Source organism: Myxine glutinosa, chromosome 3 (assembly GCF_964187855.1).
Source record: "Myxine glutinosa chromosome 3, kmMyxGlut1.1, whole genome shotgun sequence".
Lineage (NCBI taxonomy): Eukaryota > Metazoa > Chordata > Myxini > Myxiniformes > Myxinidae > Myxine > Myxine glutinosa.
In genome coordinates, this window is record NC_136263.1 from 26,632,424 (window position 1) to 26,658,705 (window position 26,282).

Consider the following 26,282-nt stretch of genomic DNA (forward strand, 5'->3'; position numbering starts at 1 on the left):
CGATAGTCGAGCCCGCCCAGTGCTTACGTGCGAGCTATGAATAAAGCATTTCAGTTTGTACAACGCGTGGTGGCCTACCTTCTTGGCAAACGAATCGTGTGTGCACAGCACCATAATAGCCTATTTTACTCCCAGGGGTCCCAGGAATACCCACCCAAAATATCGTTGCGATCTGTTGAGCCGTTTTTGCGGTACCTTCGAATGGACGGACGGACATTTGGTGAATTATAGTAAGATGCTGTTTAGATTTTGATGATTTACGTGTGATGTGATTTAATGGATGTTTATATAAATCGTTTAAAATAAAAAAAAAGCCTTCACTTTCTGATATTTTGCCTTTTCATTTGGGCCTCCCAATTGAAGCCCCGCCCATAGGGCAGGTACTGTTGCTCGTCTTACCATAATGGTTTTTACCTAGGTGGTGTTACTGAAATCGAGCGATACAATGTTCTACGTACATTACCTGTTAATGAATCGACATTCGAGGTTATATTTTTCATTCCCTGTACATTTACATGAATCGTGCAATTGTCCCTTAAATCTGAGAAATATTTTAAATCGGTTTTTCAGAAGTGGTTGGAATAAACCTGCTTTCTGCACTCACTGGCCCACCCGAGCTGCGAGACCAGTCAATGAACAAAGAGAATTTTTATCCTTCACCTGCTCAGCCAAACACGTGCCACCTTGTACAACTTGCAAAAGCCACAGAAAAAGAAAACACGTGAGTGCATCATCATAGTAATGATCATCCGATGATACAAATTTAGGGTCGTACGTACGAGGTACATATTTACATGCACATGCTTCTAAAAGCGCAAATATAAAATGCATGTAAAATTGTACCTGGTAGAGCCCAATGACGTCAATGGGTTCCATCTTGTTTTAAAAATAATCGACTTGCTTTTATTTAAAAATTTCAAGGTTTCATGTTAAAAACAAGATCGATATTCTAACAACGGTGCAGCTGGGTTTAGATCTGCTGAGTGGAGGATCTGCTGTCCCCCTGTCACGTGACCAGATCCGTAGCTCTGATTGGTGGATGTTTGTGAAGGACATACACACATACACCGGATGGACAGACAAACGCTGTTCCACACCTTAATGCCCTATTGGCTTGGCCATAAAAATATGGCTGCTGAACCACGTGACCGATGATGTCATCAATTTTTTCTCTCCACCAATTTATCCCTCGATCATGCTCAATAATTTTCATACTGATCGAATCAAGCGTTCTACTCGTCGATTTATGACGTCATAATGAAGGCACCTATGACATCATCATTAACATATGTTATTCCCCATGGGGAGTACTTTACAATGAGCTACCTTTCAATTTTTATCCATGGAGCAGTTGCGGAGATATAGAGGTGCAACGTTTTTCGGTTTTTCCAAGATGGCGCCCATACCATGTGCCCTATGACGTCATAATTATCATTAAAAGTTTATACAGGAGTATAAATTTATACAGCTCCTGTGGTGAAAATTTCATGCAATCGGACCAACGTTTCCGGAGAAAACGAATTTTAAAGGGAATAAATCCGCAAAATGTCAGCGGAAGGGACATACGTACATACGGACAGACAAACGCTGTAGCAGACGTAACCCATAGGGTAACGCCATAATAAATAAATAAAGAAGCAAGGATCAACAAAACAGAAGGACCTGTGGCCATCTTTCACAGGATGACCCCAGCTCTTCTGTGTCTCTCCTTGGTTTTCGCTGCTCCGCTCAGACAGACCCGCTTCCGGCCCTGGTGGAGGTGCTGCCATGTATGTCTGTTTCTGTGTTCCCGACAATCAGTGGCCCTCACTGGTCACCCACAACCCAATGGAATACATTTGGTTCCGTAGCAATGTAGGCCTATGATTTCTTTGTGTGGTCGACCGTCAACGCTACTCCGATGACTCCATCCATATGCGAGGCCCTCTCCACCACAAACATTGACACACTGCTTCCATGTGGAGCGTGACAGATGCGTCCAAACGGTTACTTAATCATGTACCTGTGCTAGGTGTGATGGAGGTTCGGATAGAAGAGTGCATGTCTGGCTGCTCGGTACTGCTCAAGGTTACACCTCTTGGCGTTGTTAGTGAGGTGATCACTGCGGCACAATGGCTGGAATGTATAAATGTGATCGGTTCTTCAGTCATAGCAACACACCCCAGACTAGAGGTCTCAAAGGTGTGTGCACTACCCCTGAGCGGTACTACCAATCCCCTGTGAAAAGTTAAGAAGGTGCACAAAGTTAAAATAAAAAGTATAACATTTGGACAAAATGGATGACGCCATGATTTTAGAACTTGCCTTATTGTGTCCTCCCCTCCTCATTGTATCCTCCCCTCCTCAGTGTGTCCTCCCCTCCCCATTGTGTCCTCCCCTCCCCATTGTGTCCTCCCCTCCCCATTGTGTCCTCCCCTCCCCATTGTGTCCTCCCCTCCTCATTGTGCCCTCCCCTCCTCATTGTGCCCTCCCCTCCTCATTGTGCCCTCCCCTCCTCATTGTGTCGTCTGCTACTCATTGTGTCCTCCCCTCCTCATTGTGTTGTCCCCTCCTCATTATACCCTCCCCTCCTCATTGTGTCGTCCCCTCCTCATTGTGCCCTCCCCTCCTCATTGTGCCCTCCCCTCCTCAGTGTGCCCTCCCCTCCTCAGTGTGCCCTCCCCTCCTCATTGTGTCGTCTGCTCCTCATTGTGCCCTCCCCTCCTCATTGTGTTGTCCCCTCCTCATTATACCCTCCCCTCCTCATTGTGCCCTCCCCTCCTCATTGTGTCGTCCCCTCCTCACTGTGTCGTCCCCTCCTCACTGTGCCCTCCCCTCCTCATTGTGCCCTCCCCTCCTCATTGTGCCCTCCCCACCTCATTGTGCCCTCCCCTCCTCATTGTGTCGTTCCCTCCTCATTGGACCTCCCCTCCTCATTGTGTCGTCTGCTCCTCATTGTGCTCTCCCCTCCTCATTGTGCCTCAGGAAGGGTCATTCCTCTCTTTGGTGTATGTAGATTGCAGTAGATATAGGATCGGGCCTCAAGAACATTGGGTGTGTGTTCATTTACCAAGCTTCTTGTCGAGCAATAACCAAGTGGTTTAAGCATTCTGGCATCGTCATAAAAATGATGACGTCATCGGTCACGTGGTTCGGCCGCCATATTTGTTTTAACACAAAAGCCATAAAAACCACTGAAAATACATCCTGCCAAGGGTTTGCAATCTCTGATTGCTTTTTCTTGTTACTTTTGTTATTGGAAGCGGCTTTGGAAAACCGTCAGGATAAGCTATCTTAACACGGATATACACCTCAACACGCAACCCCAGTGGCGGGGAAAACCCCCTTGTGGTGGGAAAGGGGAGGTGTTGGGGGTGGGGGGGGGGGAGGGGGAGGGGAAGTGAAATCTCTACAACCTCCATCGTAGGACCCTTAATCTACCTATCAAGTTGGGTTGACAGTAGATAAGTAACGACAGATCGTATCGCGGTGAAAACTCATCACACAGACAGACAGACAGACACCAAATGGCGTATTTTAGTATGATACTAGATGGGGGTACCTGGCACTACTTGGGGGGGAAGGGGAGGAAACGTAAAGTTATCAACTTGTTCAACAATGTGTTACGGGTTCCTCACCGATCCCCTGGTCTCGGTAAACCCCCGAACCCCGAGAGGAGCCCCGGCAGAAAAATATGTTATTCTCTGTGTTAGAAATCAATAGTGAAACCGCACACACCAATGATTATAAATGGACAGATATTGTATTAACAATCACACACAAGAATAACGGTACAACAAATGGCAATTAAGAGTGCACTCTATATACCTTATCGCTTAGGATAGTACCATCACTAAAGTCATATAACTCACTGCGCTCCCAGCGAGTGAAAAGGACACTCCTCAATGTCTCTGTCACCTTTTCCAAGGCGAGGGTGATTCACTCCAGCGGTCACGAGAACGATATCCAGTCGAAGCCCGAATCTCGCTCTCCAGTCGAGACCCGAATCGCGTACAGTTGACAATGGCGATCACCCCGCCGAAACTGTACAAAGGTGCCGTCCAGAGGAGCACCTTCACCGCTCACTCAGCAAACCGCAACGTAATTGGAGACGAAGCGGTCGCACACACACATCCCTGTCAGACGGTAGGATGTTGGGGTAAAGCTGGCGAAGCAAAACCTTTGTATGTGTCCGAAGCGCGAGGTTCAAAATGGCCGACGGCTCTTACTCGAGTCGATGCGACTAGGCGAGGATTCGTCGAAATCTCAGCGCCCAAACCTGGCTACGCAGATTTCTCAATTCCAGCGATAATTCCTATCGCTGGATGTCCTTTCAAGGAACTCAAAATTCCCTCGCGACTGTCGGTAGACCACGCTCGCTACGGAGCCTCGACGTCACGCGTCTTCTCCGACTTTGCTCGCCACGCCTCTTCCTCTTCTCTCCCTCGTCTTCCGGTTCGGTTTCCGGTATCATTTAAAGTTAGCCTTTTTAACTTTGGATAACTGTTCGTGAATAATAAACCTTTTGAGAATAATAATAGTACATAATATCAGAAATATGTCAAGTGGGTGAAAACCACAACAACGGAAGTTACGAATCCGTAACAAATGATCTTCAGTTTGTCAAGGTATGTTACACAACGCTTCTTCATGATACTGTTGGAACCCATCTGTGGATCGGTCCCATCGGCCGATGGGTCTGACCCATCTGTCGATGCACGAGAAATGACAATGCAGACCCATCGGCCGATAGGTCTGCGCCATCTGCGGATGTGTTGTTCACCTTGAAGGAATGTGTATGCATCAATGGTGGATGAGTATGTTTATTTGAACCTAAAAATAAGCATGTAAAATCATCTGTAAAATCATAAAATATGTAAAATCATCTCTGTTAAATTCCTACCACATGTAATTCCAATGACTGTGTACCTGATTGAAGAGCACCATTCTGTCAACACATTCCTTCAAGGTGAACAACACATCCGCAGATGGCGCAGACCCATCGGCCGATGGGTCTGCATTGTCATTTCTCGTGCATCCACAGATGGGTCAGACCCATCGGCCGATGGGACCGATCCACAGATGGGTTCCAACAATACAACTTACTGCAGGTTATTTTAGGCATGCAAGCAGACAGGATAGTCAGCTTAGTGAAAGTGAATGTGCATGCCCCTTAGGGCTAAACACAAGACTGTCAGCACACAATGTGACGTGTGCACTACACAAAGCTGGTATTCTGTCGCTGTGACGTCTCTGTCTCAAATTGAACAAACAGGTGCAAACATTCGGTTAGTGTAAGAAGCATCTTACCTGAAGGTAAGCCGTGATCAAAAGGAACATGAGTGATCGATGGCTTTGTTGTGACGCCTTTAACTGTCATAGTCCTTAAATCCTCTCCAGGATGTGCCACTCGGAGATGTTTACTCTCTGTGGTTTGCTTTGAAAGAGCTGTGACTTCTCGGTGAGACTGTGACTCAGTTACGCGAGGCTCTGCGGAATTGGTCAACCTTGCATCGACGTCTCCACTTTCTGTCACCTGTGGAGATGAGGTTGAGGTGGGAGAGTGAAGTCCAGCTTGTGATCTCAACAAGCCCTGAGTGCTGCTTCCCTGAACCTCGGCTTGGATGTCCATTGCACAAGACCCTTTCGTGCAAGACGACTCCATGTGGAGAGGAGGACATAAAAGTCCGTCGTTGGCGGGGTCGAGGATGATGTATCGGGTGCTGCGCTTGACACCAACTCCACACGACTGACTGCAAAACCCCCATGGAGACCAAGGCGAGACCTCACAATCTAGGGGCGTCCCTTGGTCTTCAGCAGGTCCTAGATGAGACACACATGAACGGAGAAAGGAATAGGTGGGCATTTGTCTTAGTAAATCACCCACTGTGTGCTAGAGTAGGGGAGCCATCGTCAGCACCTTGAACAACCCACTGCGGGTTTGGTTTAGTTACACTCTCAGCCAAATGGAATGCATTATATTCGAGACAAATTTCATCAAAATAACATGATCACCTGCGAGTGTGGTCTTCAACAATTAGTGAGAACAGAGACAAGGAAGGGTGCACATGCCGAGGGCTTACCTGGAGGAGGCAAACTGGGTGGTGGGTTAGTGATTCACTTTGAATAATAAAGTGGAAGTTACCTGTGTTGATTTGTATCACTAACTAGGTGGAAGTTACCGGTGTTGATTTGTATCACCAACTAGGTGGAGGTTACTGGTGTTGATTTGTATCACTAACCGGGTGGAAGTTACTAGTCTTGATTTGTATCACTAACCATGTGGAAGTTACTGGTGTTGATTTGTATAAGTAACCAGGAGGAAGTTACTGGTCTTGATTTGTATCACTAATCAGATGGAAGTTACTGGTCTTGATTTGTATCACCAACCAGGTGGAAGTTAATGTTCTTGATTTGTATCACTAACCAGGTGGAAGTTAATGGTCTTGATTTGTATAACTAACCAGATGGAAGTTACTGGTGTTGATCTGTATCACTAACCAGGTGGAAGTTACTGGTGTTGATTTGTATAACTAACCAGGTGGAAGTTACTAGTGTTGATTTGTATAACTAACCAGGTGGAAGTTAATGGTGTTGATTTGTATAACTAACCAGGTGGAAGTTACTGGTGTTGGTTTGTGTAACTAACCAGGTGGAAGTTACTGGTGTTGATTTGTATAACTAAGCAGGTGGAAGTTACTGGTGTTGATTTGTATAACTAACCAGGTGGAAGTTATGGTGTTGATTTGTATAACTAACCAGGTGGAAGTTACTAGTATCGATTTGTATAACTAACCAGGTGGAAGTTACTGGTGTTGGTTTGTAGAACTAACCAGGTGAAAGTTACTGGTGTTGGTTTGTAGAACTAACCAGGTGGAAGTTAGTGGTGTTGATTTGTAGAACTAACCAGGTGGAAGTTACTGGTGTTGGTTTGTAGAACTAACCAGGTGCAAGTTACTGGTGTTGATTTGTATCACTAATCAGGTGGAAGTTACTGGTGTTGGTTTGTATAACTAACCAGGTGGAAGTTACTGGTGTTGGTTTGTATAACTAACCAGGTGGAAGTTACTGGTGTTGGTTTGTTTTACTAACCAGGTGGAAGTTACTGGTGTTGGTTTGTATAACTAACCAGGTGGAAGTTACTGGTGTTGGTTTGTATAACTAAGCAGGTGGAAGTTACGAGTGTTGGTTTGTATAACTAGCCAGGTGGAAGTCACTGGTGTTGGTTTGTATAACTAAACAGGTGGAAGTTACTGGTGTTGATTTGTTAACTAAGCAGGTGGAAGTTACTGGTGTTGGTTTGTATAACTAACCAGGTGGAAGTTACTGGTGTTGGTTTGTATAACTAAACAGGTGGAAGTTACTGGTGTTGATTTGTATAACTAAGCAGGTGGAAGTTACTAGTGTTGTTTTGTATAACTAACCAGGTGGAAGTCACTGGTGTTGGTTTGTATAACTAAACAGGTGGAAGTTACTGGTGTTGATTTGTATCACTAACCAGGTGGAAATTAATGGTCTTGATTTTTATCAATAACCAGGTGGAAGTTACTGGTGTTGATTTGTATCACTAACCAGGTGGAAGTTACTGGTGTTGATTTGTATCACTAACCAGGTGGAAGTCACTGGTGTTGGTTTGTATAACTAAGCAGATGGAAGTTATTCGTGTTGGTTTGTATAACTAAGCAGGTGGAAGTTATTGGTGTTGGTTTGTATAACTAACCAGGTGGAAGTTACTGGTGTTGGTTTGTATAACTAAGCAGGTGGAAGTTATTGGTGTTGGTTTGTATAACTAAGCAGGTGGAAGTTATTGGTGTTGGTTTGTATAACTAACCAGGTGGAAGTTACTGGTGTTGGTTTGTATAACTAAGCAGGTGGAAGTTATTGGTGTTGGTTTGTATAACTAAGCAGGTGGAAGTTATTGGTGTTGGTTTGTATAACTAACCAGGTGGAAGTTACTGGTGTTGATTTGTATCACAATGATAATCATTTTTACGATGGAGTAATGTTCAAAGGCTTAGTGTTTAAAAAAAACAACAATATATTGAGAAAGACAGTCATTAACAACAGGAGAAAGGTAGTCCAACTTAACCTGGAGAACATGTTCAACAGCAGAAGAAACTTAAACCTGAAAAGTAGATTTTAGTTTGGATGGTGCTGGGGTAACAGTCGCAGCACACTTACCTATGAACTGTATGAACTATGATGTGGGTTCGATTCCTGACAAAACTACAAACTTTCAGATTGGTGCTATTCAGGCAGGGTGTTACATCACCATCCCTCGGTTGGACGATAAGCCGGGTGTCCCATCTGCTAGCAATAGCTGGTGGATGTCAAAGATCCCAAGGTGGATTTTGTGACGAGTACGTGAGTTAGCACCAGTAATCAGAAAAATTACAAATTCCTACCCGAATGAGCTTCCACGCCCAACCAGCGAGTTCTTGAAAGCACTGGGCCAATCCATAATAAAGAAGGATAAATTGAGACCTTTATAGTAACTAGGGCATGCCCGTACTATATATATGCCCGTACTATATATCTATCTAAAATTATATCCCCCCCCTCTATTTACATGAAATGGTTTGGTCCATTCGCAACGCCAAAGCGAACGGCGAACGGCTTGCGAGTACAGTGACAATCCCCCCCCCTCTATTTACATGAATGGTTTGGTCCATTCGCAACGACCACAGAACCCCCCCCCTCTATTTACATGCAATGGTTTGGTCCAAAGCGAACGGCTTCCGGAGTTTGGTAAAGAAATCGCCATCGCGTGCACAAACGCGCAGGAAAGCGAATGAATCGCAAATTCGTTTTTATTAGTTTTAAAACGTAGTTTAACGCCAACATAGTTTGCAAACGTGAAATAAATGAATACGCTCTCAAATGTGCCATCCGAGGCAGAGTGTGTCCTCCACGTTCGGCACACGCGATCGTTCGCTGCTCTCTGATTGGTTGAATCGTTTTTTGGACATAGCTCGGTAAGTAATTGTCCGATTAATATGAAACCTTGAAAAGGCACATCCTCGGGTCCCCAGCAATATACCTGGCAAGTTAAAAGTATATCGGACCCGTGGTTGTCGAGAAACAGCGGAAACTATATATATGCCCGTACTATATATCTATCTAAAATTATATCCCCCCCCCCCCCCCTCTATTTACATGAAATGGTTTGGTCCATTCGCAACGCCAAAGCGAACGGCGAACGGCTTGCGAGTACAGTGACAATCCCCCCCCTCTATTTACATGAAATGGTTTCGTCCATTCGCAACGACCACAGAACCCCCCCCTCTATTTACATGGAATGGTTTGGTCCATTCGCAACGCCGGCACACGCGATCGTTCGCTGCTCTCTGATTGGTTGAATCGTTTTTTGGACATAGCTCGGTAAGTAATTGTCCGATTAATATGAAACCTTGAAAAGGCACATCCTCGGGTCCCCAGCAATATACCTGGCAAGTTAAAAGTATATCGGACCCGTGGTTGTCGAGAAACAGCGGTCACAGACAAACAAACGTACAGACAGAGATTACTGGAATTATAGATAGATAGTGGAGGGAGTCCAGGTGTTTTAAGGTGGACTTTTGCGCAACGCTTTAAAACTTTAAAACAGCTGTTCACCACCATTTCTTATCTTCCCCCATCCAAAACCTTGATCTTTTCTACCCCCGTTAATTCACCCCAGATCCACTTTTTGGAAATACTGACTTCTTTCCTGGAAGTCCTTGCTGTGTCCTAGTGGTTTTTTTTTTAACCTCTCCCACCCCCACCCCTCTTCCCACGCCTCCTCCCCCCAGGCTCTCTCCCTCCCACAGATCTCCCGATGTCCCTGCTCTCAAATGTTGTACTTGTGCTTCCCCCTCTCTCCCCATCTTGTCTATCGCTCCCCTTATGATATGTTTTGTGTGTCCGTTTTTTTTTGTGATTAATGTTAGCTCTTTCACGAGCCTCGATCTTGTATACAAAAAAAAACACAACCCCCCCCCCCCCCCCCCAAAAAAAACATTTTACATAATATAATTAGACTTGTAGGATTAAAACCAAAAAGAAAACCTCAAATATCCTTCAACCTACTTTTGAATACATGAGTCGTGTTGTCCTCTTGGTCCAAGCTCGTCGTGATGATGTTGAAGACCTCGTCCCCTTCGTCCAGCCATTTTGTTTCCCTTTGAAGAGTATTTTTCTCATCAAGGCGCACCCTGTTTAGCCCGAATTCCACCGTCTGGCCAAAGGTATTCGCGCTGGAGTTCTCCATCCCCGTGCTCCATGACTCTGCACACACAAACTAGACATGAGTTTTAAGGAGCAAGCAAAACCTTGAGAAAACAAATGGGCCTAACAAAGAAGCGTGCAAGCTTTGTATAAAAGGTTGCTGGAATTTGGGCGAGCTTCAACGTGCTGATTGTTAAAGCGTCCTGGGAGAAGCAACCGTGTAAAAAGTAAAACCATGACCATATTAAACAAACAAACTGCAGCAAATGGTGAAAGCAAAACGTAACCAGAAGCACCGTCGCAGCACCTGGAATGCCGGGTACAAAGTTGAATTCCAAGTAGCCTATTCTAGGAAGGCTTTTGAGTCGAGGATAGTAGAAGGAACTTGCAGGATGAGAAGGTTTCTGGGCAGTGATTCTTGAAACGCTTTCTGGAGGGTTCGATGCGAAGTTCGGAGACGAGAACGTGAAGCCACTGTCGGTACCCGCATCCCACGGCAGGAGGTCCTGCTGGAGCTGAGCAACCCACCTATGGTCTTCGGGAGAACGCAGGTCCATGGACTCGACTCCAACGAACCAGTCTGGACTCGGAACCAACCGGACCAGAGCAGAAACCTGTGATCATGGAGGCATATCATCCATATCCAATATACAGTATCATGTAATGTGCACACATGGACTAGTTCCAACTTTCAATAAACTCTTTAAAAATGCACTTTGTTGTTTATAATTTCCTGTTTGCTGCCAAATTGTCGTCATGAAACCAATTTGGAGGTTGAAATATGAAAATTTTGTGAATGTATTACCATTTTGATATACTAGTACACCCGCTCACTACAGGAGCGGCAGGAAGGGTCATTCCTCTTTGGGGTATGTAGATTACAGTCGATCTATGGTTGGATCTCAAGAACAGTGTGTGTCTTCATTTACCAAGTTTCTTGTGGAGAGATCGCCAAGTGGTTTAAGCATTTGAGCAAGCACTCCATTCAAAACCGTTAAGGAACGGCTGGCTTGGCAAGCGCTAGCTAGCTGCTTGGTAAATGAGCACAACCCGAGCTTTTCCCTTTCAGTTTCGTGTTAAACAGCGGGAGCGAGTTTCAAAAGTTCGCTACGAAAAATGCCTCGGTAGCGGCAGAAAGGGCCATGCTTTTTAACTCAACATTTGTGGGTTATATAGAGTACCATAGATCTTCGCTCAGTTCTGTAAGTAAACTTTACTTCACGGATGTCGGGATTCCTCCAAATTTCTTCATTTAGTGTTACTAGCAACGGTACCCGCCCTATGAGAGGGGCTTCAATTGGGAGGCCCAAATGAAAAGGTAAAATATCAGAAATTAAAGGCTTTTTATTTTATTTTAAACGATTCATATAAACATCCGTTAAATCATATCACACGCAAATCATCAAAATCTAAACAGTATCTTACTATAATTCACCAAATGTCCCACAGTGATTGATACACTATGATCGTGGTGATCGTGATCGTGAATCGTGATCGACAATCGTGTTCACAATCGCGATGTTTTATGTACTCCCGATACGTGTTTCCTTCAGTTGAAATGGGTTAGAATTCTCTCAGGCAGGGATTCAACCCGTGTCCTTATAAAAGGTCTTTGTCCGAGGTCACCGAGTCCGATCGGTGCAGCCGTGCAGCGATCGGTGCAGCCGTGTGCGGCACCCGGGAAAGCAGCATCGTCGCAATGAGAACAATGAACGTTATGCGAACGCGAATGTTATGCGGGAGTCCAAACCTGAGAATGCTGGAGACTAAAGCTGAAATTGGGAAAACTAAATAGCCTATTTTACTCCTCAAGATCCCAGGATTACCCACCCAAAATATCGTTGAGATCGGTTCAGCAGTTTTTACGGTACCTTCAAACAGACAGACGGACAGACATTTGGTGAATTATAGTAAGATAAAGAGCATTAGCGACTGTTTAAAAAGCTAAGCATACGTGTTTGTGGTTTATAATATTTTTACTTCCTGTAGAAGCCACTGCTCACACGGAAACACCATTATAACTATAAGCTATTTATACACGTTATCACTGCAGGAAAAACGCCTTGAGGAAGTGGGACATTATTAGTATTAATATTGTTTTGTAATAACATTAATAATATGCGATTATCATTAATTTTGTTATTCAAAGCGTCTTTGGAAAAATGCCATGATAAATCTTCTTATTTGGAAAAACGCCACGATAAAGCTAATTTAAGATTGATATACACCTCAACACGCAACCCCATTGACGGCAATGGCGAGGGAAACCCGTTCGGGAGAGAAAACTCCCTCTGGGAGGGGGGCAAATGAATGTGCTACAACCTTCATTATGCAACCCTTGGTCATCCTGTCAAGTTTGGTTGAGATTGGATAAGTAAGGACGGAATGTATTGGCGTCAAAAATTCATCAGACAGATGGACAGACACAAATGGTGTATTTTAATATGATTACACGAGTTAATAATTGTGAGTCACATTGAACTCATAGTATATCAAAATGGATACCATGGTGGTCTTTCACAATACATTTACATTGACTAATTACTTGAGAAATTTTGTGAGAGGTGTATAAGCACAAAAAATTAGAAATACGAGTACACTGTGCACCGCTCCCTCTGGAAGTGGCAGAGGAGGTCATGCTATTATCCTTATTATTATTGTCAATTATCTATATAATAATACCGTAAGGGCTCGACTTTGTTATCCCTTTTACGCCGCACCCAGTGACCCGATGCCCACGGCACTAATGGATTTACGATCTACGAACCGTGCTCTTTGTTTATCACGTACAGCCATACTCGAAAAATCTGAATTAGCCGACGTTGGGGCCCAAAAGCATCCGAATAACTGCCGATACGATGCCATCTTACGACGCCATCGTATTGGTATCTGCTGGGCGAAGGCGAAGCGAGCCATCCGCTGATTGGACAGTCGAGTGGTGTGAACATGGGTGGTGTGAACCAAATGGTCTTTTTATTCCCTTGAACATTTTAAATTAGGATATATAAGGAAACGTCTTTATCGTCATTTTAATAAAGTTAAATGGAGTGATGTTGTGATACTCGGGGTGCGTTGCATAAGTCCTCGTAACTCAGAGAGGTGTAGCAGGTGGCGAGACGTAAGGAAGCTTAAAGATAACGAGCTGAAACAGACGAACGATATGTCAATCCCTTTCTACACTGAACGGCAATAAAAGTATGAGAGCGGGAAGGCATGGCCTGAGCACTTCGAGCAGAGAGGACTGATTGGACTTAACTTAAGTCTTAAAGAGAAAAAATTGGAGCTTAACGGAAGAAGAAGATCCCATGAGCGCTCCCCTATGCCATCCATAATGGTACACTCGATCCATAAACCACATCCTCCCTTCCGTGGATGTTCCACGGGTTTCACGTCTTTATCGTCATTTTAAAAAGTTAAATGGAGTGACGTTGCGATACTCGGGGTGCGTTGCATAAATCCTCGTAACTCAGAGAGGTGTAGCAGGTGGCGAGACGTAAGGAAGCTTAAAGATAACGAGCTGAAAACAGACGAACGATATGTCAATCTCTTTCTACACCGAACGGAAATAAAAGTATGAGAGCGGGAAGGCATGGCCTGAGCACTTCGAGCAGAGAGGACTGATTGGACTTAACTTAAAGAGAAAAAATTGGAGCTTAATGGAAGAAGAAGATCCCATGAGCGCTCCCCTATGCCATCCATAATGGTACACTCTATCCATACACCACATCCTCCCTTCCGTGGATGTTCCACGGGTTTAGGCTAGTTATTACTATTTTGATTATTTACTATTTTCTCAATATGTTACTATATTAATATTTTGACAATTATTATTACTATTACTATTGTTGTTATTATTATAATGAACAACCATAGCGACTGCTTTTGTGATTTAATTTTTTTATGCCTCCGTTGACGAAGTCGCCGGAGGCATTATGTTTTCAGGTTGTCCGTCCATCCATCCGTCCGTGATAAGTTTTCGTTACCGCGATAACTTGAGAACGGTGGAAGGGATCTTAGTCAAACTTGGTGCAGGTATGTATAATGAGGTAAAGATGAACTTATGATATTTTGGGGTCACGAGGTCAAAGGCCAAAGGTCATGTTAGGTCAAAATCCGTTTTTTTTTTTTTTTGTTTGTTTTTTGTATACTGAATCGAGGCTCGTGAAAGAGCTAACATTAACTTCACAAACAAATCGACCAGACAAACAAAATACACAAAAAGAGGGAGCGGAAGACAAGATGGGGAGAAAAGGGGAAGCACACAAACACAACATCCGAGAGCAGGGAGATGTGTGGAAGGGAGAGGGCCCGGGGGGAGGAGGCATGGGAAGGGGGGGGGGGGGGGAGGGAGAAGTATAAAGCACAAGGACACCAAGGACTTCCAGGACAGAAGTTGGTATTTCAAAAAGGGGAATTGGGGTGAAATTAGCGGGGGTAGAAAAGATCAAGGTTTTGGATGGGGGAAGATAAGAGATGGTGGTGAACAGCTGTTTTAAAGACTTGGAGGGTGGAGTGGGATTGAAGAGAGTGAGGGAGCTTGTTCCAGAGGCAGGAGAAAAGAGGAATGAAGGAGTGAAGGTGAGCAGAGAGTCTTGATTTTGGCAGTTTAACCAAAAGAGGGTTGCAGGTAGTTCTTGTGCGACCTGTAGGAATATTTGCGGGACAGAGCCCAGAGAGAGCTGGGGGGGGCAAGGCCAGAGAGGAGTCGGTAGTTACTGCAATAACTTGTGAACCAGTGATGGGATTCTGACCAAATTTGGTACACCTATGTAGAATGATGTAAAGATGAACTGATTAGATTTTGGGGTCAAGAGGTCAAAGGTCAAAGTCTGTAATATGTCTATAACTTGAGAACGGCTTAAGTGATCTAATTCAAAATTGGTACAGGTATGTATAATGATGTAAACATACAACAACAACAACAACAACAACATGCATTTTAAGGCCATTTTCCCTGCCAGAGCGGGGGTTAGCCTTGCGGTCCACATGACAATCTTCTCCATTTTGCCCTATTTTCTGCATCTCTCCTTGTTAACCCCCTTGCCCACATTTCTTCTTCCACCATCTTTAGCCAAGTCTTTCTCGGTCTTCCCCATCCTCTACTTCCTTCTACATTCATTTCCATCACTCTTCTCAACCAGTCACTTTCATTCTTCCTCAACACATGACCAAACCATCTCAACCTGTTCCTCTTCACAGCATCAATCACAGGCTCTATTCTCATCATCTTTCGCAATTCATCATTTGTCTTCCTCTCTCTCAACGATACTCCGCACATCCACCGAACCATTCGCATTTCCACCCTTTCCAGTGTTCGTTGCTGCCCTACATTAATGACCCATGTCTCGCTCCCATAAATCATAACACTTCTCACACATGCCGCATACACCTTTCCCTTCAGCTTCAACGACACTCCCCTCCTCATCAGCACGCCACTCAGTTCCCAAAACTTCTTCCATGCACATCTCACTCGAGCAACCGTTGCCGAGTCTGATCCACCTTCTCCATTCAGCATGTCTCCCAGGTAGCAAAATGTTTTCACATCTTACAGTTTCATGCCGTCTCCAAGATCCAACTCAACATTTCCTCCATCTGCAGCTCCCTCTGTGTACACCTTACATTTGAATGTAGCTGCCACACTGGTTAATGACCCTCTCAGACCACTACATTTTTGATGAACCCACTCAGCGCACATTGTACATTGAATGGAGTTCACTCCGACACCCTTCCTGTACACAGCACATGGCCACTTCCCAGTTCTTTCCACCTCACCACATGCTTTACCACTTGCCATCACCTTCGTCTTTCCTATATTCACCTTCAGACCTTTTGTCTCCATACATTCCTTCCACTTGTTCATCTTTTCCTTCAGTCCATGCATACTTTCCGCAATCAACACCAGATCATCTGCATACAACAGCTCCCACGGTAAACCCTCCTTTACGTTCTTAGCCAGCACCTCCATCACAGCTACAAATAGTAGTGGACTTAGTACCGACCCCTGATGCACTCCCACCTTCACCTCAAACTCACCACTGTTCCCGTCCTTCGTCCTTACAGCTGTGCGCGCTCTTTTGTACATTGCCATCACTACTCTGATCAACCATTCCTCCACTTCTAACTTCCTCAATGCCCATGTCAATAGTTTGCATGGAACCCTATCGAATGCTTTCTCGGGGTGCGTGTCCTTGGTGAAATCCTTTCACCTTTCAATCCTTTCACCTTCTCCATTTCTCACACCATATCCGTAACCCCCATGAACTCCCTCAAAACCGTCCATACTCCTTCCCACATGTCCATTTAGGTCTCCTCCGACCACAACAACTTCCTAATCTTTCACGTTTTCCATCAGCTTCTCTATCGCACACCAGAACTTGTCCTTCTCTTCATCGCTCCGACCAACCTGCGGAGCATATCCCGAGATGATGTTCACCAAGAGCTTTCCAATCATCATTTTCACCATCATCAACCTTTCACTCACTCTAGTCACACTCACCACACTGTCTACAAACTCCTCAGAAAACAGGACACCAACACCATTCACGCCCTCCGGACACTCTTGCCACACAAATTTGTATTTCTGTCCCTGCCTACCCTTCACCATTCTCACACCACTTCCCTTCCATCTCGTCTCTTGCACACAACATATGTCCACTCTTCTTCTGACCAATACTTCCACCACTTCTCCTGATCTCCCTGTCATTGTCCCTACATTCCATGTCCCAAACCTCAGAAACCGATCTCCACTTCGGGCTGCACCCTGCCCATATGTCGTTGTAATTGTCATGGTTCTCTTTTTGAGGCAATGTTTTTAATGGCCGGATGCCCTTCCTGACGCCAACCCTCTTAGTCGCCTCCTACGACACGCGGGGATACGGTGTACCTATTCTAACCAGGGTACACACCGGGAAATGAAATGATGTAATGATAAACCGGAAATGATGTAAACATGAAGTGATTAAATTTTGGGGTCAAAAGGTCAAAGATCAGAGGTCATGTCATGTAAAAATGTAATAACTTGAGAACAGCTGAATGGATTTAAATCAAACTTGGTACAAGTATTGTAATGATGTAATAATGCGGGGGGAGGCATATCATTCGACGTCGTGATGTCGAAGAGTGCTGTTCTAGTTTTTATTTTACTTCGGGAAGGGGTGCCTCACGAAAGGCCACGATAAGCTATTTATACACGTTAACACAGCGTTTGTCCAAGGAGGAAAAACCTCTTTGGGAGGGTGGATAATATAAATATCGATCATAACAACATTAATATTATGCTATTATCATTAATGTTGTTGTTACCCTGCGCTCGCGAAGCAAAAACAGGGTGAAGCGATCTGTTGCATCCGTTCCTTACGTACGTGTCATGTCGTGCGTACGTGTCTGCATTTTTAAAATTCATTTTCTTGGCAACTGTTGGTCCGATTGACACGGAAATTTTCACCTTAGGAGCTTCCTCATGTATAATTTTATAGTCATAATTATGACATCATAGGTGACGTGATACGGGCGCCATTTTGGAAAAACCCAAAGACTTTGGACCTTTATATCTCCAAAACGGCTCCATGGAAAAAATTTAAACATGGCGTATTGTCAAATATTCCACATGGAGAATACGTTTTGTTAATGATGATGTCATTGGTGCCTTCATTATGACATCATAATTCGACAAGTACAGCGCTTGCTCCAATCAGTATGAAAAATGTTGAGGGTCATCTCGAGATAATTTGGTCAACAGAATTAAATTCATGACATCATAGGTCACGTGGTTTCAGCAGCCATGTTGGAGTGAACATAAAAATCTTTTTCTCCAGAAAGGCTGACCAGATCGATGCGAAACGTCATGTGATCTCCTTGCCTTGCAGAATATAGGCTGTCCAATGAATAAATCAGAGGTCACATGGTCTGGCAGCCATATTGGATTTAACCTAAAACCTTCAAAAATCTTCTCTAGAACGGCTGTAAATATCTAGGGGAACCTTCATATACATGTTCCACAAGCCTGGCAGACATCATGGTGTTCAGGAATAAATCTTTGGTCACAAGATCTGGAAGCCATGTTGGATCAAAGGAAAAAAACAAATAATTATTTATTTGAAAGAAGAATTATTTCTTATTTATGAATTATTATTACTAGGGAGATACCCGTGCTACACATGGGTGGGAAGCCAGAAGCAAACAGGCAATGCAGATACGGAGAATGCTAAAGCGTGAAACCAATAAATTCCACATTCCTGTAGCACCCTCAGACGCACGTCAGACAGCAAGTTCGTGAAGGACTTCCATGAAAAACGTACCCGTTCGCAAACAAACGGGTACGTTCATGTATCGATACATCGATCGTGGGACCGTGGCGAATCTGCATATGGCGATCCGCGAAGTTCACGTTTAGAAGGTAGAAACCATCACGGCATGTCGTCATTTACTTGAACTTGATATCTCTTTTCTCATTCCAAACAACATATGTCCAATCACAAATTAATCACAAAATAAACTTTTAACAACATTGTTAATGTTTCCTTCATTGTAAAAACTACCAAGTCAACAGTTAAAAGGATTTTGAGCCGATAGGTGTTACGGCCTTGGCAAGATCGATGGAGACAGCGATCTGTTGGCTTATACACCGCCCAAATAGCTATGTGGAATTCTCTCATGTAGAGATTAAACTCACGTCGTTTGAACTTTGGCCGAGGTCATTACTTACTTTTAATGATGTTTATATACAAATCAAAAAGAAGATAATTGGTTTTGGGTCGTCCTTTCCGCATATCTCGTGGGATTGTGAGTTGGAGAGACGATACATCGATCGTCATGATGGCGGGGAGGGGGGTTGGCATTCTCTCAAGCAGGGATTCAACCCATGTCCTTATAAAAGGTCTTTGTCCGAGGTCACCGAGTCCGATCGGTGCAGCCTTGCATCGCGTCCGTGCAGCGATCGGTGCAGCCGTTTGTGCAGCACCCGGGAAAATAACGTTATGCGGGAGTCCAAACCTGAAAATGCTGGAGGCCAAAGCTGAAATTGGAAAAACAATATACCCTATTTTACTCCAGGAGATCCCAGGATTACCCTCCCAAAATGTCATTGCGATCGGTTCAGCCGTTTTTGCGGTACCTTCGAACGGACGGACAGACAGACAGACAGACGGATGGACATTTGGTGAATTATAGTAAGATGAATTATTATGAAAAAAAAAGAAAGAATTATTTCATGCACAAGATGAAGCTATCGAAGTGAAACTTTCCAAATATCACCTAACATGATTGCTGCATCTATTGTGAAAATTATGATGTCATAGGTCATGTGGCTTGGCAGTCATCTTGGATATAAAAACGACCTTATCCGATCAACATGAAACTTCACAGTCCTTATCCCCTACACAATTGGAGCCAGAGTATAAAATTATGATGTCGTAGGTCACGCAGATGGGCAGCCATATTGGATCAAAGAAAAAAACCTTGAAGAACACAAGAGTTGACTCGCACCAAGTCCTTCTCAAGATTGCACGGCTCGGGGTAAGTATTCTATGAATAACATCTAGCTAGTTTTGTTATTAAAAGCAGCTTTGGAAAAACGCCATGATAAGCTATTTATACACCTTAACATGGATTTCTCTCAAGGCAGAAAACCCCCTTTGGGAAGGGGGGGGGGGGGGAACTATCTCGGTTGCACAGCACAGGCAGACTACAGGACAGCCGGGGTCTTTGGCATAAAGTGGATAGGTGATACACCAGGAGTACCGACAATAACATTCCAGGAGGTATAGGTGGGAGTTCCTGTTTGGAACTCCTGGAGATTAAAAAAAAAAGAGGATTCCTTCGGAGCTTGTGTTACATCGACCATCTCGTGCATGAGTGGTCTATGGAGGTGTGAAATTAAAGGGTATCTTCAGAACAATAAATTAATTGGCCTTTTATTCTGACCTTTTGCCTTTCATGTCGCAACCTCAATCTTGCTTCATCGCCACCATTCTATCAGGATTTTGTGAGTGGTATAGAGAAAGCAGCTTAGTGGTTAAAATCGGAAACTTGTACTAGATATCATTACATATTGTCTGCAGGGATGTTATATCACTTGTCGTGCAGAAGTGTTATCATTTCATTAGAAATAAGGGTCAGAAGAATAGCAATTGTCATACAATTTCAGTAAAGCTCTTGTGAACAGCCTAAAGGTAACTCTACAATTTCACTCCCAGGCACGCAAGGACCAAGTAGCAGAAGCAGCAGAGCATCTTTATTTTCATACTGGCACACCAACACACCATCCACCTGCCTACATGACATCCACACCAGGCCATCATCCAGCTGCCTTTTCTACTGTTGATTATCGTATTCTACATACACATCACACCCAGGATCTGTTTGCAACATCTGTCATTATTAGATCTCACTGCAAACAGAAGCTGGAAGCGCGAAACACGAGGCATGAAGATGTGAAAATCAGGAAGCATGAAGCGAAAAACAAAGCAATGTAAGCACGCTTCTCCTCTATCTGCTCGATTCAGTCTGCCCTTCTCATTTGGCCACTTCTGCTCTACAGGAAAGTCAGCAAACATCACTGTTATCCACAAGAAGAAAGCAAACACAGATCCTACCAGCTACAGATCATGGAGATTGTTTCCAACTGCAAGCAAAGTCATGTAATCCAACATTGCTGCTGATATGAAGTGTTTCCTGTTTTTGAAGTCAATCAACTCTGGACATGTTTCTGCTCCTCTCTCAGATGATCTGGAAATGATTGGACACTGGTCTGATAAATGGAACATGTCCTTCAATCGTGGAAAATCTCTCACCATATCACTCCGGAAGGATCGTCAAAGAATCCTCCTATGTATTTCCTTGGTCGTCAACTGGAAGAGTTTGTCTCTTGAAACGCAAGGCCTCATCATCAGCCATGACCTTTACTGGGCCGACCAGATAGCAAAGCTGGCCTCCAAGCTTGCCGCAGACTGAACATCGTCCGTTGATCCAAGTCTTTCCTTGGAAAATCACAACTAATACCAGTGACGTACCCAGAGCTTCATGGAATACTGCTCTCAGCTATGGGCTGGCACCCGAGCATCACATCTGATCGACTTTCCTGGATTTTGTGGACTCTAAAGCTCTCAACATTATTGGAATCTCTCTTCATGAGGCCGAAGAACAAGGTCTGTCTTCTCTGATGTCAATCCTCTTCATCTACTCCAAGATGCATTTGTTCTTCCAGTAACCCCCCTTTGGGTTAACTTCCAAAACGCAGACTGTCTGCACACCTCGACCTTTATATTCCTCAGTTCTCACATTTATGGAACTGCCTTCCAGAGGATGTTCTTACCCACACTTCCCTCCAGGGCTTCAAAGAAGCAGTGCACGTGTGCACCAGCACCTCTTGCCATCCCTCATCCTGAACCATGGTCTTTATTCACCCCAATAACCGTTCCTAATCCAACATTCATACTTGCTGATTCCGGGTTTCCCCCTCTCCTTTTCCTGTTTGTTAATTTCCTTCATGGTTGTCCCCAATTGTTGACCCACAACCCCACTGTCAATTTAACTGTGCACTTCCTTGATCCTCATTCTTGTGCAGTATTTTTAGCCTGTCCCCCCTGCGTTCAGCAGGAAACGGGGGTTTTGGAATCACTTCTGCGTGTCTGCCCGTATGTGTATGTATCTGTCCGGGTCAAAACGTTTTTACCATTTGAGTTTTTATCATCAAATTTTCAAGTTTTATTATGAGAATATGGGGAAGATAATAAATAATCTTGTCAAAAGGTCAAAGGTCAGCATCACATAAAATCGCCAATTTCCATTAAATTGACCTGACATTTCAATTTACCATTTGAGTTTTTATCATCAAATTTTCAAGTTTTATTATGAGAATATGGGGAAGACAATTAATAATTTTGTCAAAAGATCAAAATCGCATAAAATCGCCAATTTTCATTAAATTGATCTGACATTTCAATTTACCATTTGAGATTTTATCATCAAATTTTCAAGTTTTATTATGAGAATATGGAGAAGACGAATTAATAATTTTGTCAAAAGGTCAAAGGTCAGCATCACATAAAATCGCCAATTTTCATTAAATTGACCTAAAATTTCACTTTACCATTTGAGTTTTTATCATCAAATTTTCAAGTTTTATTATGAGAATATGGGGAAGATAATAAATAATTTTGTCAAAAGATCAAAATCACATAAAATCGCCAATTTTCATTAAATTGATCTGACATTTCAATTTACCATTTGAGTTTTTATCATCAAATTTTCAACAGTTTTATTATGAGAATATGGGGAAGATAATAAATAATCTTGTCAAAAGGTCAAAGGTCAGCATCACATAAAATCGCCAATTTTCATTAAATTGACCTGAAATTTCACTTTACCATTTGAGATTTTATCATCAAATTTTCAACAGTTTTATTATGAGAATATGGAGAAGACGAATTAATAATTTTGTCAAAAGGTCAAAGGTCAGCATCACATAAAATCGCCAATTTTCATTAAATTGACCTGAAATTTCAATTTACCATTTGAGCTTTGTCATCAAATTTTCAACAGTTTTATTATGAGAATATGGAGAAGACCCCTCTGGGCTGGTGCTCCTGCCTCACACCTAGCTCGTCTTCACGCTGTTGAAACCAAAGCATTCAGAATCATTGGAATCTCCCGCGATGAAGCTAACTCAAAGGGCCTCTCACTCACTCACCGCAGGCAGGTTGGTGGTCTTTCCGTCTTCTACCGACTCCTCTCCGGCCTTGCTCCCCCAGCTCTCTCTGGGCTCTGTCCCGCAAATATTCCTACAGGTCGCACAAGATCTGCCTGCACCCCTCTTATGGTTAAACTGCCAAAATCAAGACTCTCTGCTCACCTTCACTCCTTCATTCCTCTTTTCTCCCGCCTCTGGAACAAACTCCCTCACTCTCTTCAATCCCACTCCACCCTCCAGGTCTTTAAAACAGCTGTTCACCACCATCTCTTATCTTCCCCAATCCAAAACCTTGATCTTTTCTACCCCCGCTAATTTCACCCCAATTCCACTTTTTTGAAATACCAAATTCTGTCCTGGAAGTCCTTGGTGTCCTTGTGTTTTATACTTCTCCCACCCCCCCCCCCCCTTCCCACGCCTCCTCCCCCCAAGCCCTCTCCCTCCCACACATCTCCCTGCTCTTAAATGTTGTGTGCTCTCAAGTGTTTGTGTGCTTCCCCTTCTCTTGTCTTCCGCTCCCTCTTATTATATATTTTGTTTGTCTGGTTGATTTGTTTGTGAAGTAAATGTCAGCTCTTTCACGAGCCTCGATTCAGTGTACAAAACAACAAAAAAAAAAAAGACAATTAATAATTTTGTCAAAAGGTCAAAGGTCAGCATCACATAAAATCGCCAATTTCCATTAAATTGACCTGACATTTCAATTTATCATTTGAGTTTTTATCATCAAATTTTCAACAGTTTTATTATAAGAATATGGAGAAGGCAATTAATAATTTTGTCAAAAGGTCAAAGGTCAGCATCACATAAAATCGTAATTTTCATCTGATTGACCTGAAATTTTAAGAATTTCCATATTGGGTAAAAAATTGCTTCACCAATCAAAAGCTAGACGATTTTTTATCCCCAATTTTTTATCCCTAAAGATGATTTTTTTTTAGATCAAAAGGTCAAAGGTCAAGGTTGCATGAAATAATCATTTATCATTTTGTATTTTTTTTAGCTGTTTTTGTCATGTTTAGCATACGGAATAAGAAGAGGTCTCCATACAAAGCGGACACGGACCGGCTTTGCATTTTCAGATGCTTTCTATTTTTTTTTGTATTCCAAAGGCATTCCTCGAACAAACGAAAAGGATCTTATTGATGTACAGCATTGTATTTGTAGACAAGACGTAAAAAGTTAACTTGTTACCTGTGAATATTGAGCGGTCACTTTGAACGTTGCGCTTGAAGTTCCCAATCCGCTGGGAATGGCTGGTCCAAGGAACCAGTCCGAGGCTAGGCCGGTTTTGATTCCCGTTTCCACCATGGTCTGCAGGGCCTCATATTCACCTTCCTCAGCGAATGCTCTGAGGGCAGGTGAAGCGACGCTTCCCTTGGTCCACAGGCTGAAGTTTGCAGAGTGCACACAACCTTGACACACGGTACACATTACAGCCATTTTACATGGTATATAGATGGAAGGGTTGAGGGGAGAGGGAGAGGTTGTTATTGTTCTCACCTTGGCCTATCTATCCGTAGCAGGGTTCATGTACACTATTTATTTGGTAGGTCTGAAAAAAATACGGCTAAATTTTCACCCGCTAAGTCGAACCAAGGGCAGAAAGGTCCATGACAAGTGTACATCGTTTGGCTCTCTGGCAAATCCAGTTAGAGATGAAAGTGAATTAATATGTACATGGTACTCAGGTCATGTGACATATATATCAAACAGTCGTGCTTCAATCACATTGTCATACACTCACACATTTTCTCTCTTCCCTCCCCCCCCCCGACACCTCCACCTCCCCAAACACTCTCACTCCCCCAACCTCTCTCCCTCCCCCAACCTCTCTCTCTCTCGCCCCCAACCTCTCTCGCTCTCTGTCCCCCCCAACCTCTCTCTCCCTCCCCCCAACCTCTCTGTCTCCCTACCCCCAACCTCTCTCTCTCTCTCCTCCCAACCTCTCTCTCTCTCTCCTCCCAACCTCTCTCTCTCTCTCTCCTCCCAACCTCTCTCTCTCTCTCTCTCTCACTCCCCCCCACCTCTCTCCCTCCCCCAACCTCTCTCTCTCTCTCTCTCTCCCCCCAACCTCTCTCGCTCTCTGTCCCCCCAAGCTCTCTCTTTCTCTCTCCCTCCCCCCAAGCTCTCTGTCTCCCTACCCCCAACCTCTCTCTCTCCTCCCAACCTCTCTCTCTCCTCCCAACCTCTCTCTCTCTCTCTCTCTCACTCCCCCCCACCTCTCTCCCTCCCCCAACCTCTCTCTCTCTCGCCCCCAACCTCTCTCGCTCTCTGTCCCCCCCAACCTCTCTCTCCCTCCCCCCAACCTCTCTGTCTCCCTACCCCCAACCTCTCTCTCGCCTCCCAACCTCTCTCTCTCTCTCCTCCCAACCTCTCTCTCTCTCTCCTCCCAACCTCTCTCTCTCTCTCTCACTCCCCCCCACCTCTCTCCCTCCCCCAACCTCTCTCTCTCTCTCTCTCCCCCCAACCTCTCTCGCTCTCTGTCCCCCCAAGCTCTCTCTTTCTCTCTCCCTCCCCCCAAGCTCTCTGTCTCCCTACCCCCAACCTCTCTCTCTCCTCCCAACCTCTCTCTCTCCTCCCAACCTCTCTCTCTCTCTCTCTCTCACTCACTCCCCCCCACCTCTCTCCCTCCCCCAACCTCTCTCTCTCTCTCCCCCCAACCTCTCTCGCTCTCTGTCCCCCCAAGCTCTCTCTTCCTCTCTCCCTCCCCCCAACCTCTCTGTCTCCCTACCCCCAACCTCTCTCTCTCCTCCCAACCTCTCTCTCTCTCCCCCCAACCTCTCTCTCTCCTCCCAACCTCTCTCTCTGTGTCCCCCCAACCTCTCTCTCTGTCCCCCCAACCTCTCTCTGTCCCCCCAACCTCTCTCTCTGTCCCCCCAACCTCTCTCTCCCTCCCCCCAACCTCTCTGTCTCTCTCCTCCCAATCTCTCTCTCTATCCCCCAATCTATATATATCTCTCTCTCTCTCTCTCTCTCTCTCTCTCTCCCCCCTCCCCCCCCAACCTCTCTATTTCTCTTGCCTTCCCAGACACCATGACGAGCCTGCACTTTATGAGTTCTCCAAGCTGAGGATGAGTGGTGATGAGAGGTGCCACCAACAGCTCCGCGGTAGCTTTTTCTCACACAGATCTTATTAATTTGCCCCACACGTTGATCCTTTGGCTCTTCACCTCCCCCAACCCCCGTTATCCTCCTCCCTCAAAGTTTTGTGCCGTCCATGTAAAACGCTTCTTTATTTAATCATGTCTGCCAATGTTTGACGATTTGGTGTCAAAGCACACTAGCCCAAAGCGCACACAGAAATCCCACTCGGTGGTGGGTCTTGGCAATGCAAGTGCATTTCTCTTCCAGAACATTCTGTCTCGGTAAACACACTCACAAGACCATTAGTCATGTCCAGCTCAGG

General features: G+C 44.4%; 1 protein-coding gene across 1 annotated transcript in view; it reads right to left on the reverse strand.

The window, feature by feature from the left end:
* LOC137423724 (spondin-2) overlaps positions 1-26,282 on the reverse strand; it is a 44,028-nt gene that overhangs the window by 2,979 nt on the left and 14,767 nt on the right. Inside the window, exons 2-5 of the mRNA XM_078773782.1 lie at positions 24,068-24,288; positions 10,493-10,799; positions 10,048-10,245; positions 5,290-5,802 (exon numbers count right to left, since the gene is read on the reverse strand). Of these exons, the coding sequence (XP_078629908.1) occupies positions 5,290-5,802; positions 10,048-10,245; positions 10,493-10,799; positions 24,068-24,288 (1,239 nt within the window). The remainder of the gene's footprint in view (positions 1-5,289; positions 5,803-10,047; positions 10,246-10,492; positions 10,800-24,067; positions 24,289-26,282) is intronic.